Below are 15,603 nucleotides of genomic sequence, written 5' to 3'. Positions count from 1 at the left end.
TAGAAAAGCCAGGTCTGAAACTAGAGACCAATAAAATAGAAGGAGATGGTTGTCTCCCTTAACAAATGCATCAATCATAGGACATCCAAACCATTGGCACAGCCACAAACAAAAGCTAAGGAAGAGTTTAACACTCTCACTATGAGCTCAGTCCAATCGGATGAGTTCGTGACCCCAAATTTACCTTTATAATTTCCATATTATAACTTCTAATATGTTTTGTGCATCTTCATGAAATTTTGCAAGCTTTCAGTAAGCATTAAGTCTTTTGTAGACAAAAAAAATCAGAATTTTAATAATGTACTTTCACTAAACATTTCTTGATAAATATATGGAGTCAAAGTGTTGACTGTTTCAAGTGCAAATTGATTTCCATGTTAAGATTAAAAATACTTTACTTGATCTAAAAATTGTCAAATTTAATTTGCATAATCTCTAAAATCTCCTAAATACATTTCAAGCACTTTTTTAGTAAAACTATATATTTTATTTGTTATTTTCTGTACTCTAACTTTATACAATCAACCTCGTAACCACCATAAAAAATACAAAATAAATCTAAATCACCCTTTTTCCTTTCTAAAATGACTTCAAATTTTAACATGAAACTACGTTTGTTTATCCTAAGTAGCCTGAAACTCATAACAGTATACATCCGTTTCAACTTAACTTTTCTTGTTTTATTACCCTTGGAACCATGTCTAACTAATAATCCCACCATAAAAGTTGTAAATCACTTGGTAAACATGTAGCTCACATTACCCTATTGAATTACATAAGACATGGGCTATTTGCGAGTGTACCTTATGAAACTTTTTACCATTACTATTATTTTTCTTCATTTTATCTAACCTAACCTTATCTAACTTAAAAAGTTTCTATTTTTACATCTTAGTTACTTTTATAATAATAAATAAACAATACACATGAAAAACGTGGGTTTTCTTTTTTGCTGTCTGTCAACAAAACTTAACCCTACTTTTTTATATTACTGCACTAAATAAGTTTATATTTAATTAAATAATGCCTCTAAGAACACAGAATAATAACACGTTAAAGCAGAAATATCCTATAACTATCATAATTTTCAGTTTTCTGGCTTTCTAACTATGCGATAAGAGCCATAAAACAATGTGTTTCCCATGGGAATAAAGTGTGAACTGGAAGTAAAACAGGCAATTCTCTCTACAAAAAATACTGTAATATAAAATGTTATTCGATAGATTAAAACTTTGGCTTTCCATTGGTTATAAATAATGTAGTATTGGCAATTTGTGAAAAAGAGGATGTGACAGATGAGTGTGGAAAGAGAGGTGTGATTTTCTAACTTATGGTCCTGCAACCAAGTAAGATTAACGGGTATAAAAATTATACTTTGCCTGAGTAATGTAATGTTTGCCATTATAACGCACACTGGGGAAACCAGAAGAACCCTACACACAAGAATAGGAGAAAATATTGACTCTCTTTATAAACAACAACATGAAAGAAGTGCAGTTGTACATCAGCTTTTAACTAATCATGGACAAGTAACGCCTCACTTGAAACCAACATCCTCCGTACAAATCCTCATCAAAGCAACCAAGTATGACCACAGATGAATAGGGATAAAGGATGGTGCCTATAATTTTAATTACTTAATTTTTTCATCCTATCTTTTTGTTATTTCAATCCGTAACTTGGATAGAACAGGTAAGAGTTAATTATTTCAACGATAGTTTTCTTTCAACAGTAAGCTTTACTATTTAATATGTCAAATGCACACTGTAGAAATGCATGCTACAGATTCGATTAGAATTTATTATTTAAACCATATGAAACTTTGCACTGTCAGTTACAGTTTGTGTTTTAGTGGAACGCTCCTGAAAAAGCTGTAAAGTGAAATGTTGAGTGTCAAATTAAAGAAAATCAACAATTTGGTGTTATAAGGGCATTTATTTCTAGTATTAAAATGTCTTCTATACACGAATATGTAGTACAGAAATTAAATAATCAAATTCCGTACTTCTCAGATAGGTGATAAATAGATCAGAGAAGAGGAAAGACCTAGAAAACAAAAGTCACAATTCTCATACTAGGTGTTACTGTAAATGCAACCCTTCAGCAAAACCTGTATGGGTTTTTGGGTTAACACAGATATCATTCCACAAGCTATATAAAAAAAGTTACAAATTTCCAAGAAATACATGTAGAGCAGTGGCAACAAACAAGCCTTAATTAGTCAAACTTAGAATACAAAATTAATTGGTTGTCATTTGTGTAGGTATAAGTGCATTATTCTTGCTAAGAGCTCTTCTATGTACAATGTTTCTTATGGCATTCTATAAGTATGATGTGATGACACTTACTCTGAACAGTTGATGTGAGAACCTTCCATATTTTGCTTAAATGAACGAAAATTACTTTCAAATGTCTCTACTGTTACATGAAAGCCTTGAGGGAGTTCATCCCATGCATCAAACTTGACACCTCCACCAAGTGAATAAGTTCCTGGGGGGCAGGGCAAGCAGTCTAGACCAGTTCGGTTGTAGTAAGTTCCTGCTTCACAGGATGTCCCTATAATTAATAATAGTAAAATTTACATTTTTTACTAAATGAAAATCACAGTAAAGTTAAATTTAGCTAAGACAGTCTGGTAAAAAACTGATCAAAATTACAAGGATCAGGGTATTGTGTTATATATAAATTTTAACATGTATATTCAGTGTACAATATTATTAAATTATGTTCTAACAATCTCTAACCGATAAAAATGTTATTAAAGAGAAATGTTATCTTTTTAACAATATTATCATTAAATAAGAGAGTGAATATTATGTAACATTATCAAATTGTTTTCTGTTCATAAATATTCTACAAACTGCAACTACTAGTTTTGTTATTGTTGAATAAAACCCAAGACGAAACTGTCAAAAACATCTTTTTTGTCAGAATAGAAAGTAGTCTAAACACTGAAATGTATTTTTTATTTATGTAATGCATTACATATGTAAAAAATCACCCTGAAATATTGCTAACCTTACTGATTACTGAACAAGAGAAAAACTACTGAACTGATTGAAACTAACCGTATGTCACTATTGTTTAATTATCCATTACAAAGTGGATAATAATCAGTTTTTGCTTTAATTCATAGCTTCTTTCACACTCACAGAATATTTAGCTGCTAAATGGTAATAAACAAAAAAAAAATCAAGTGTACAGTTAGCAAGTGTTTAAATAAAAAACTGAATGAGTAATGATAATATATTGTGTTAGTATTATTTATGTATTCAATGTATGTTTATAATGATTGTTGCTCCTACTTTCTAATACAAACTTATTAACTTTGTAAAAAGCACACTGATAACCACAGTATAAGCATCATATAGGAACCACATTTGATATCTTTGAATATAAATACTACTTGCTAAATGTTATAATTTTAATAAAATACAACCAAACTAACTATTTAAGAGATACAGTAGTAAAATATATTAATTTATCCTAACTCACAAAAATTATACAAGTAATTGTGTATGAATGAGTAAAACATTATTTTCCATAAAAGAAATTAGAATGTCCATTCTTACCACAGTTTTACTGTACTTTGTAAACAATGAGATAAAACTGAGTATGTTCTGTATTTGTTGTCACAGTTTCGCTGTAAGTTATACATTTTAGGAGCATAATGTATGAGCTATATTTTACTTCTTCAATGAACTATAATAAACCTTTTTCTTCTTTAAAGTGACCACACTTCCTGATATATATTTCAATATACTTTGTTTTATTCTGCAAACTACACGGTACTAGATTTAAAGTACTATCTACAGCATATGAAACAAGCTATGTTGATGTTCCTTCATATTCTTAACATAGGTATATGTAGAAAAAAAATCTTACAGGGGAATAATATACCATCTTTGTATGTTTACTTATTTTATAACCAACTTTTTGGTTGTATGTTACAATCATCATACCAAACTGAGTTATAAGAAGCTGCAACATGCAGCTTAAATCTTGATTAAATGTTAAAAATAACTATATTACTAATAAGCATTAAAGCCTATAGAAACAAACATTAAACCACAGTTAAATGCTTGTACCTGATATAGCAATGAAACATGTACCATTTAACAGATATAGCACTGTACATGTACCTGCAGTGTAGGTGCATGTAACAGATATAGCAATGTACATGCCCCTGTAGTGTAGGTGCATGTAAATATAGTAATGTACATGCCCCTGTAGTGTAGGTGCATGTAGGAGATAAAGCAACATACATATACCTGCAGTGAAGGTACATGTATCAGACATTCAATCTTAAGACCATTAAGATTTGAAGTGTGAGCTCTAGATTCATATTATAAGAATTAACATACAAAACTGACAGCTGGACCACTTTTTATTTTACTTCTTATGTTCAACATTGTATTTGTTTGCACAGCACATGTTTTAAGGGTTGTTAAATAATGCTTGATTGCTTAGGTTTTTCAGGAATCTCTGAGTTTTTCCTTCAAGTTGTAAAGTATGAGACAATGGTTCTTTGTTTATGAGTTTGAACTTAGTGTTATCATTAAGAATGTCAAGCACTTTTTTTAACGTAGTTAGCTTTGTTGAGAATAACAACTCTGTTTCCTTTGTCTGGTCAGGTGATGGGGATATTTTTGTTGCAGGAGAGTCACCCCATACTTTATAACTTATAAGAATTACTCAGAGATTCCTGAGAAACCTAAGCAATAGAAATATTATTTTGGATAATGTTTGATCTTTGAAAACAATAAATACTCACTGCAGTCATCCACCCTAGTGGGTGGGTTGGGTGCTCCACTCACACATCTGTTAGGTATAGGCACTGACACTCTCCATCGACCCCCGTAACTGTCACATTCTGTGAACTCAAAGTGGTAATCTTTCTGTAAAAGGATTCAGAAGTTAAAGGTCAATTTATAAATGTTTTACTTAGCACAAAACATTCAACACATATTGAAATATCATATTATTGTGTTAATACTTCTTTAGTATTAATTTAACTCAGCATGATTATAAAACATATTTACATTCTCTCATCATGACATAATCTAGGTTTTAAAATTATGATAATATGAATGTTTCTGAAGAACTTTATTAGGAACTCTATTTATATGTTCTTCAAAGGCTATAAGAAATAACTAATAAACTAACTCTTTACCAATCTAAAAACATAAAAAAAAGTTATAATTTTCATATGCTGAAAATATATTTATGATAGGTATTTACCTCCTCCCACATAAATAGCTTTTCTCTTTCAGTGCTGCCCTCTATATGCAAAAAAAGGTTTGCATGCCACAAGCCTTGAGCTCTTGCGTACCTTACAACCAACTGGTTCAACAGCATCTTGAATGTAAATCGTCATGTGACAACCCTCCACCAGTAAGAGTGCTATACACTCTCCTAATGCATGTGACTCCCTCTATTCAATTCTATTGAACTATCACTTCATGTTCTGGCAGAAAATAGAAGCACCAGTTTTTAGTGGAAAGAAAGGGTGGGAAGTGTGAGAGAGGTAAGTACCTGTCAGAAATATATTTTCAGTATAGGTTTGTTTTGAATTTAGAGCAAAGCTACATAAAGGTTATCTGCACTAGCCGTCCCTAATTTAGCAGTGTAAGGCTAGAGGGAAAGCAGCTAGTTATCACCACCCACCGCCAACTCTTGGGCTACTCTTTTACCGATGAATAGTGGCATTGATCATCACATTATAATGCCCCCACAGCTGAAAGGGTGAGCATATTTGGTGTGATGGGGATTTGAACCCGTGACCCACAGATTGCGAGTCAAGCACCCTGGCCACCTGCCAATGCTGGGCCTTCAGTATAGGAAAATTATAACTTCTGATAATACAATACATTACCTCCACTCACATAAATAGCTAGAATCCCACATTGAATAGGTAGATGGAGAAAGAAGCCTTCCTCGAAAGTGTCTGAAGAACAACCTAAAAGAGTAGATCTTCACAGTAGAGGATAATACGTGAGAGACCGCACCACATCTGTACCAGGTATACTCTTCACCTAGTGTGAAATTAGGTGTTGCAGACATAGGTGAAAAAAAAGAGGAGCACATCCAAATGTGAGAGAACAATGGCAGGATAGGGATCTAAACCACCATATAACAAATCTCAATCCCTTAGAATACAGGAATGTGAAAGAAAATAAAAGGATGTGCCTCTAGGTGTAGAGTGGCTAGGTCATGACGGACCGTACACGGCAAGTCAACTGCATCCAAAACCCAGCTGCCAGGAACTGACAGTCATGAAGGGGTAGGATGAGGATCATACCACTAGCAAGTTAACCACAATCCAAAAGACAGCCATCTAATGGGGGAAGGAAAAAGGATCATACCATCTTCACTTCAAGTTCAGCAGAATGGAGAGAATCACAAACCCATCATTATGGGAACCAGACATCTGGAAGATCAACATAAGAAAGATGTCTCAGTAATTGTAATTAAATCACTCAAGACCATCTGACAGGAACTGCCCCTGGCATAATAACATACTCGGTATATGAAAAAAATCAAGGGATAGCGTAAGAGGAAGAACCTTATTAATCAATATGTCCAACCACTGTGACCCACAATACGAGTGGAGGGAACAAGAGTATAATTGATTGACCCACATAGACACCTATAAGACATGTGTGAGGATTTATGTTGATTCACTTCTGAATCCAAAACCCAGCCACTGGGAACTGTGGGGGTAGGATGAGGGATCCCAATCGAAGGGATAAACTGTATTTTAATGGCTCTCTCCAAAAACACAACATCCCCTTAGATAAATCCATACAGAAATGGAGCATCAGATTGGAGGACATCTCATCATCTACACCAGCAGAATACCACCTTCTTACTCTCAACTGAATAGTTTTAACATTATATGTATTGTATATCAATATTACATTAAGGATGATGCTTCCATGGTCCACCACCTCAGTGGTTTGGAACTGGACAGCGGTAAGGACTTCCATAATCCAATGAAAGAAGAAAGGGGGAAAGAATGTGGTGGAGAGTCCGGAGGAATGTCAACATTAGAGACAGTGCAACGGGTGACCATGAAAACCCTATTCTGAAAAGCTGACTATACTTGATTTATTCAATTGAAAACATGGCAGGAATGGGCAGCTATCCCCTTCTACTTAATCTATGAAGTCCAAAGGTGAGTACTTTCTGGAAGGGGCATATTAAAGGAGCAAATATATCATGAGGGAAAAATCTACAAGCAATCTTGTGGAACACTCCATCTCAACAGGGAACATTTTATGGCCATGAAATTTAAAATATGTAGTCAACATGACTTGACAGCATGGATTTGACCATGGGTCTAGGGGGTGAAAACCCCTGACCCAAAGAGCAAAAGCAGAAAGTGTTCCACTTATGTTGATAAATATCCCTAGAGGAAGATCAAATGGAACAAGGTAAAAAAGAAGTGATCCACCAGCACAAACTGGACCCCCTTGCCAGGGACCAGATAAAAACCAGGCATGAAGATGGATGATATAAAGGGCTGGATGAAATGCTGGTGACCAAGGTTGACATAGATGGGATAGAGGAAGAGAAAGAGGTAATGAAAGGGCAGATTGGAACTGGAGCAGACATGGAAACCATGGCTGTGCTGGCCAGTAAGGAGCAACCAGAAAGACTTAACACAAAATGGCATGGAGGACCAAAATCACCCTGTGAAGAAGAAGGATAAACATACAGGTATTTATTGGACCAATCTTGACTGAATACATCGACAACCTGAGCAAAAGGATGAAGAACTGGAGACCAAAACAGAGCTAGCTTGATATTGAGGGACGTGGCAAACGCATCCAGGTGAGAAGTACCCCACTTAAAGCACAGCCACAATTCCATTGGATAACTTTTGTTGGGACAGGAAAGATGATCCAAAACAATATTGAATGTACCCGGAACATGACACGTAAGGATACAAATAACAAGCGTGTGGGCCCAAAAAAAGAGATCCAAGGTTTGACCAAAAAGGGAAAGAGAATGGGTGCCACCACTGTAGAAGTGTCAGAACAGATCATGACCAGATGATACCTGGCAAAATGAAGAAAATGATCCAAAGTACGACATACAGTCAAAAGCTCCAGGATGTTGATATGGTAAGATCTTTCAGCCAGAGACCACCGACCTGAAGCTTCCTGATGATCAACCAACACCCCCAGCCTTGAAGGGAAATGTCTGTGAAGATATGCAAAAACTGGATGAGGGGAGGAAATGGAACCCAATTCTCAGGAGTATTAACAAAACATACCGCTGTAAAAAACGGGCCATACGTAAGTCCCTGAGAAAAATAAGCAGTTCACGAACCTGGGACAAAGCCATGTCCCTTCCCACAAGATCCCAACATCTGAGAAACCATGTGTGCAAGGACAGAGCCAAAAAAGACAAATGTGCCAATGTGGAGGTAATCAGGGAGAGGCTATCCCTTGAAAAACCCTCAGAACCTCTGTGGATCACCACAGAAAAGAGATGGATGGTAGACAAGAACCATAGGAGAGTCAATAGGGTAAGATGAAGGCAGGAATCTAGGGTGTGGGATAAACAAACAGGATAATCAAGGTCCATCCCCCCCACATGAGCAAGATCGATTCTAACTGTTTAGAATCGAGAAATGGACAATCGGCCTGATAGAGAGCAAGGCATGCTGGCACTCCCAATCATCTGAGAAACAAAACACTCAGCATGAAACCTAATATCCATGGAAGGGGAAATGAAATACTGAGAGGAGGAGATATTATGTAACAAAGAAGGGAAGGGAATCATATGAAATTGGTGAAATTGATAAAAACAGAACATACCTAAAAAATCATGTCTAAAAAAGCCATATTAGGCCTAGCTGATTCTGCAATAGGGGCATAGGAAGACACGGCAAAATCAGGTTGAGGGAAAAGGCTGTCAAAATCCTGTTGACCTGAACAGGTTCGACATGTTCAGGAGGAATAGGGACAAGATCAGGAGAAGCAGGTTGACTCATATAATGATCAGTCTCACAGTAGATGATAACTGATAAGTCCATAGACAAGTCACCCCCACCTGTAGCCCGTGTGAGTGTGCTAGTAGAAGGTACTACCTCTGAAGTGGTAATCTGAACTTCAGAACTGATTGTGTAACAATGAAGAATAAAATTCAATCACTTGATGAGAAAAAAAAATTAAAACTGGGAAAATAAAGTATCTGAAAAGTCATTGACTTTTGTAAAACACTAAGTTGAACAAAAAAAAAACATAACTGAAGAGCACTACAAAAAACATCTTGACATAAGTACTGCAAAACGAGAAGTGATAGTTCACTAGAATTGAATAGAGAGAATCACATGTGTCAGGAGAGGGTGTTGCATTCTTATTGGTGATGGGTTGTTGCATGATGATTTACATGTGAGACACAGTTGAACCAGTCGGCTGTAAGGTACGTGGGAGCTAAAGGCTTGTGACATGCCAACAAAATTTTTGCATGTAGAGGACAGTACTGAAAGAGAATAGCTATTTATGTGAGAGGAGGTAATGTACCGTATTGGAAATACTTTGACACTTTTCCATAATACAAAAACGGAGTGAATGCATACAAGTGCCAGAATGAGTGTGAAGTTAAAATATAACTAAAATTAGTTCTCAGTGAAAAACATATACAGACATTATAAAAATCTAAAATGCATAGAATAAACAGGAAAATTCCCAGTTGGAAAATTCAGGAAATAGGAAAGAAAGTGAAGTCTTTTTACCTCTAGCTTTTCTACATTCATTTGTTTACACTATATATTTATTAACAGGCTTGACATAATTCAAAGGCAATACTTTTATGTCACTCATTTGTATTTACATCTTGGGCATATTCCATTCATTATGTGATTAAACACCTGAAGAATTAACCAAAAATATGCAACTGTCGTTCAATTATATATGTAATTTCCTGGCAAGTACAAATAGTATTCTAATATAATTGAATAAGTAGAGTTGTTTAAACATTTGTTTAACAACAAGTAAAAGCTTGAAATGGTCTATTTTTTCATTGGGGTATGTGTCTATGAGCCAGACTATTTTCGGAGAATTCCACTCCTCATCAGTGACCCTGGACACTACCATCAATGAAATATCAGACCAAACTTCAATATTACATAAAAGCACAAAAGATAAAAAAAGCAGTTAAAATATAGAGAAGAGAATTAAAATAGTAAACTGACTAACAATGCTTTAAAGAATTTGAAATTAATACAAAATCAATGTTTCATTGGTGTATGCAAAGTCTAGTTTTACATAACAATATGTTAGAAATGACTGTAAAGAGTTTTTGTAATACCTGGTTGGGAGCAATGAGGTTATCCCTGTTAGGTTGTAAACTATGAGCTTAAAAATCAGTATGCTTTGCTAGCATTGATTAAATGATGCTTAAACAACAGCTAAGTGGATAACTAGGACAAAGTGTAGCACAGTTTATTAAAATGCTTAATGACTAATTGATTTAACATGCCAATTCTTATAAGACTGTGATGTTTCAAATATAACTACCTAATCAATGTCTCACCCATACACAATAAAGTACAACTACTACCACAGAACTACAGTAGACCATTGACCACACTTTCTGAAATACCAGTAAAAATCATCTTTATTATGAAACAGTAGTTGTTTTGTCCTTAATCTTAAAATACATGATATTCACTAATGGAATAACTACTGGTTTTGTTGCAACACAGAAGATTAGGATGTTCAGAAATGAACTCTGAGCAGGGCTCGAGCCTACATGTAGGACCCTTAGCTCAGACAAGTGTTCTGAGATTTATGTATCACCAAATGAATTAACCTTATAAGAACAAAGTTGATCAATTTGACCAACCTTGGATCTGTGAAGTTATTCATACTATAACTCTGAATTTACAATGTATATCTTCATGAAATTTGACAAGCTTTTGGTAAACATTATAAGTTCGCTGCGCATGGTAAAAATACACATTTTAATAAAGCATGTCTACTGAAGAGTTATCTGTGAATTTCCAAAGCCTCTACTGAGTCAGTTAGAGTGAAAGGTGATTTTAATGCTAATAATACAAATACTTTTTTCCACCTTATAGTTTTCATATGTATAACCTCTAAATCTTCTTAAATGAACATCAAAAGTTTCTTCAGTAAAACTTTATGTCTTATTTCCTTTATCCAAACAATAACTGCATTATGGGGTTCAGGATAATTTTCATCACCTTATGTAGCATAGGCAATGTGGTTGTTGTTGAGATATGCCTTGTTCAAGGCTTACAACATTTGTGAGAGGTGTTGTCACAGCTCTCGTAAAACAAAATTAACTACGAAGATGCTCAAATGCCAATTATTAAAACCATAGAATAAATTATCTAGACCACATCAGATGTGAAGGAAAGACAAAGACAGTTGTTGAGCTTATTAAAGCCATTAAGGACATATCATGTCCCATCATTAAGAGCAATGTTCGTTTATAAATTTCTTAGCATTATAAAATATTCTCCACAGATCATAAATACACATACACACATAAACTTAAGGAGGAGAACAAGAGATCTGTTAGTCTATCTAGGCTGTCCTATCTTCTAAACTAAACATTAAAAATAAAACATTAAAAGCCAGTCTTTATCATTCAAATATTTATCAAGTCTTCTTTTAAACCTACATACCACATTGGAAATAATTATAGAAATGGTGAGGGAAAAGGGCATAAACAGCAATACAAAGAAATGCTACCCCTTTATAATATGAAAGTCAACTTCCCCAGAGTACAGTCAAGTGTTGATAGTTTATACTGTACTTGCTTGACATCCAGACAATCAGAATGTCCCACCAGCCTTTCACCTTTATAAAAGTAGATCATACTATACCAAGTAGCAGCTGTGTAAATTCTTTCATAGCACAAAGGACTAATATTCTACATAACTAACATGTATAAATAAAATTTGTGTATGGTGAAGGTTACAACATGCAAAATCCTGTGGCAAGATTCATTCCTTTAATGTAAGATGTATGCAAGACTCTGAAGAGGATGAAGTAAAAAACTGATATTCTACAAAAGTGATGTACCTCAGGGTATATTTTTCACAAGATGGATGACAGTTGAGTATGGATTTTGCCAACAATCTTCCTACAAGTACAGCTATGAATATTATCTCAAGAAGAGTATCATACATATTAATATAAAGTGGTCTCAATGGCCAGACATCTGCCCATAAACATTAATGAGAAGAGATAACTGTATCAAAAGGTTGAAAAGAACATTAGGTCATAAACAGTGGATTAAACAAAGCTGGAGACATGTGCTCTTTACACACGAACCTACATTCAACAACATATAACCATAGTAGAGAAGAGAATGGTATCATAACAATGTAAAACATCTACAGTGAAACATGGTGAAGGGTCAGTACAAGTGTATTGCATTTCAGCCAACAGTAGTGGAGATCTACAGAAAAATGATGGCACCTTGACTGCTGAAACATATAGGTGAATTCTGATCCATCATGCCATTCCCCATGAACATAATTAACCAGGCAGGCATCCAGATCCCAGATAAGATAATGATCCCAAGCATACCACAAATGTATTAAAATGAATAATTTGTATGTAGTGGTTTGTGTAGATGCTGTAGCAAAAGATAATGCAGTTAGCTTATACTATTTGCTGTATTATTGCTCTGCATCTTTAGGTAACAATGTAAGGTCATATAACTGCCATTTCATAAAAACGGTTACATATCTTGTCAATTAAAACTTTCTTTGTATTATAAATAATGTAATGCAGTGCATCTTACATGTGTTGGTATCAGTTATTCAGTTCGATATAACAACGATAAAAAATACACAACTAAAATTATAGAGCACGGAAACTTCAGAAATTAAACTAACATGCAGGTCACAAACACAAGAACACAGCTCACAAACATAACAAGCTAAACCTCCATCAAACGAATACAAAATTTTATGTAAAAAAAAATGCTTCAGATTCTTATTGGCAGTTAAGAATGATAAATCAATCAAGTGACTATAAACAAGCGGCTAGATTGGAAACCAGCTGCATAGCCTTGCTGTTCACGTTATTTTTTGTGCATGGTGTGCAACATACTATACACTAAACAACCCGTACAAGAAGCCCAACAGCAAACACTCACAAATCTAATATCAGTTACGAAAGAAGGAAAAGAGTTAAGATCCAGAGAAAAAAAATTATACACTAAACAACAAACAGGGCATAATTATCAGCACACGTCTTTCTACCATTTTGCTACGTAACCTATAACACCGTTTCCACAGAAACAAAGTCCTGTCACGTGCATCTGTTGTTATTCGACAGAACTTTTCGCACTGTGCTCTCTCTACGTCTATGCAGTTATTTATTTACAAAACTGGTTGTTAGTCTTACAAAGATAATCACAATGAGCGTACCGTGAAATGTATTGCACCTGGTAATTTTTCTTCTTTTTTTATAATTTAAATATCAAATAGATATATGCCCCTTAGAGGACACTTCACTGTAGATAACGTATCAAAAATTAATTTGAATTTGTTATCTACTAATAGCAAAAAACTTTCTTAAATATGGTCCTTTTTTTACTGTAAACAACTTTGTTCGAAATATGTATTTGTCAACTCGTTACGGTTTACAATATTTATTACGTTTCAGTCGAAGCTTCATTCATTTTCATATAATAATATGGAGTCCATAACTGTTAACGAGACTTTAACAAAGACAAGTTAAATATTATTCATTTGGAAGATAGTGGGAAATATTTCCTGTTTCATTTGCTGTACAATGGTAATTTCCACTAACTTTTGTGTCTTTTGAATCCAAATTCGGGTTATCCAACTATAATCAACTTGTAAACAAATCTGATTTCACGAGTATTATTATTTTAGAAAATAAAATAATTGCTTGTTCCAAGATTAACTAATCGGTTTTCTCTGTTTTTACAGTGCTTGGGAGTTAAACCAGAATTTAAGATTTAATCACTGCACCCTCAACTTGTATTTTATGTTCCTTAATATACATTCCATTAGAATGTCATTCCAGTTTGTTTGTTTTTATTTCCTACCGAGGCCGTTCTTCTAAATCATGATAATCATCCATTAAAGGTTTCAATCACTTTGAAATTGTAGTGATCGACAGTGGTGTCTTACTTCAAAAGTGAACTTTTACAACATTGCAAAACCAAAAGTATTTAGTATAAATTTCATTACTACATTCTACATATCACATAGTGAATCGTTCTCATTTTTCCTCAACATTTCTATCAGTTGGAATATATTATAAGTAAAACTTATCTTAAAAGCAGTTAAATGTGAAAGTATGATACAATTAGAAAAAATATAACTTATTATTTGCAAGTTACGACTTATCACATAATCAATATTAATAATAAAATTATTAGGGAGCAGATGGTTCTCTGAATATATTATTTTTGTACCTCTTCATGAAAATGATTTTAAGGCAGACGACGTCGATATCACTGTTGTCAGTCTAGCGAACTTTTTAATCTAACGACCAAAATCTAGCGAATAAATTGAAAAACGTAGCTAATTATATGAATTTTGTTAAAAATAAAAGTTTGTAAGTTTAATTACAGTTATTAAAATTTTCTTCTGATGTACAGCTATGATTAGAAAATGATGTCTGATGCAAGGTAATTAAGATCATTTACCACACATCTTACATTAAAAATCCCCGCAAAACTTGGGCTTTTTGTTTTATGACGTTCTTATCTTCAAGTTCAAGAGTAATAAAACGTGAAGTAAACAATAAGGAAATTTAAATAATAAAACTTTGAGGACAGCTGTTGAGTGGATTATTTTATTTTTAGAAAATTTATTACACCGTTTCGACCACTTGTGTGGTTATCATCGGGTAAACTTATGTTATAGTGTTAAGTATTAGTGATTTACTCGAGCATTTTGTTCCAATTTAGAATAGATATAAAGTGACACCTATACTTTGATTTAAATTAGGTTTTAAATCGCGGATAATTAACGCTTCTTTAATTTTTCTTCTATTGATATTGTTTTCTTTACATAATATTTTGAAGTTGATGTTATTGATTGGATGTTGATTTGTTATGCTGTGTTTATAAATGTGTGATGGGGGATTGTTATGTTCTTTAATCCTAATGTTTATGTTACGTCCCGTTTCACCTATATAAGAGCTGGCGCATCTATTGCATTGATATGTAGATGCATCCGTCATTGAAGTTATCTAAATATGCCTTTGGTCTTTGATTAAAGAAGAGCTCTGTGCATATGTAAAATGTATAAATAAGATATAGAATAAATTTGACATAAGCCTATTTATTTCGTGACATTTGATTCACGTTCTGTCGTAGCGAACTTTATGAAGTCGTGTTTCAACATTCCAACTTCTCAGAACTATAGTACATGTTGCCACAGAAGGGTATATTTTGGTACGTTGTAAGGATTTCTGGTACTTGATTTGCCATCTAAATTTGTGGTATGGTTTTAAACATAAAATTTTATATTTTTTCCAAGCAGAACCCCCGCCATAAGGGCGGCTGTTCGGTCAGGTTCCTGGCGAGCAATTTGATATGCTTCTGTATTACGGGGCCCCCAGTGGC

General features: G+C 34.1%; 1 protein-coding gene across 1 annotated transcript in view; it reads right to left on the bottom strand.

The window, feature by feature from the left end:
* The window catches only part of LOC106470110 (UPF0577 protein KIAA1324-like homolog), a 94,249-nt gene that overhangs the window by 65,090 nt on the left and 13,556 nt on the right, over positions 1 to 15,603 (bottom strand). The window contains exons 2-3 of the mRNA XM_022398679.1: positions 4,775 to 4,898; positions 2,349 to 2,556 (exon numbers count right to left, since the gene is read on the bottom strand). Coding sequence (XP_022254387.1) covers positions 2,349 to 2,556; positions 4,775 to 4,898 — 332 coding nt within the window. The remainder of the gene's footprint in view (positions 1 to 2,348; positions 2,557 to 4,774; positions 4,899 to 15,603) is intronic.

This window comes from Limulus polyphemus, unplaced genomic scaffold (genome assembly GCF_000517525.1).
Source record: "Limulus polyphemus unplaced genomic scaffold, Limulus_polyphemus-2.1.2 Scaffold3827, whole genome shotgun sequence".
Lineage (NCBI taxonomy): Eukaryota > Metazoa > Arthropoda > Merostomata > Xiphosura > Limulidae > Limulus > Limulus polyphemus.
This window is presented reverse-complemented; position numbering and strand designations above follow the sequence as displayed.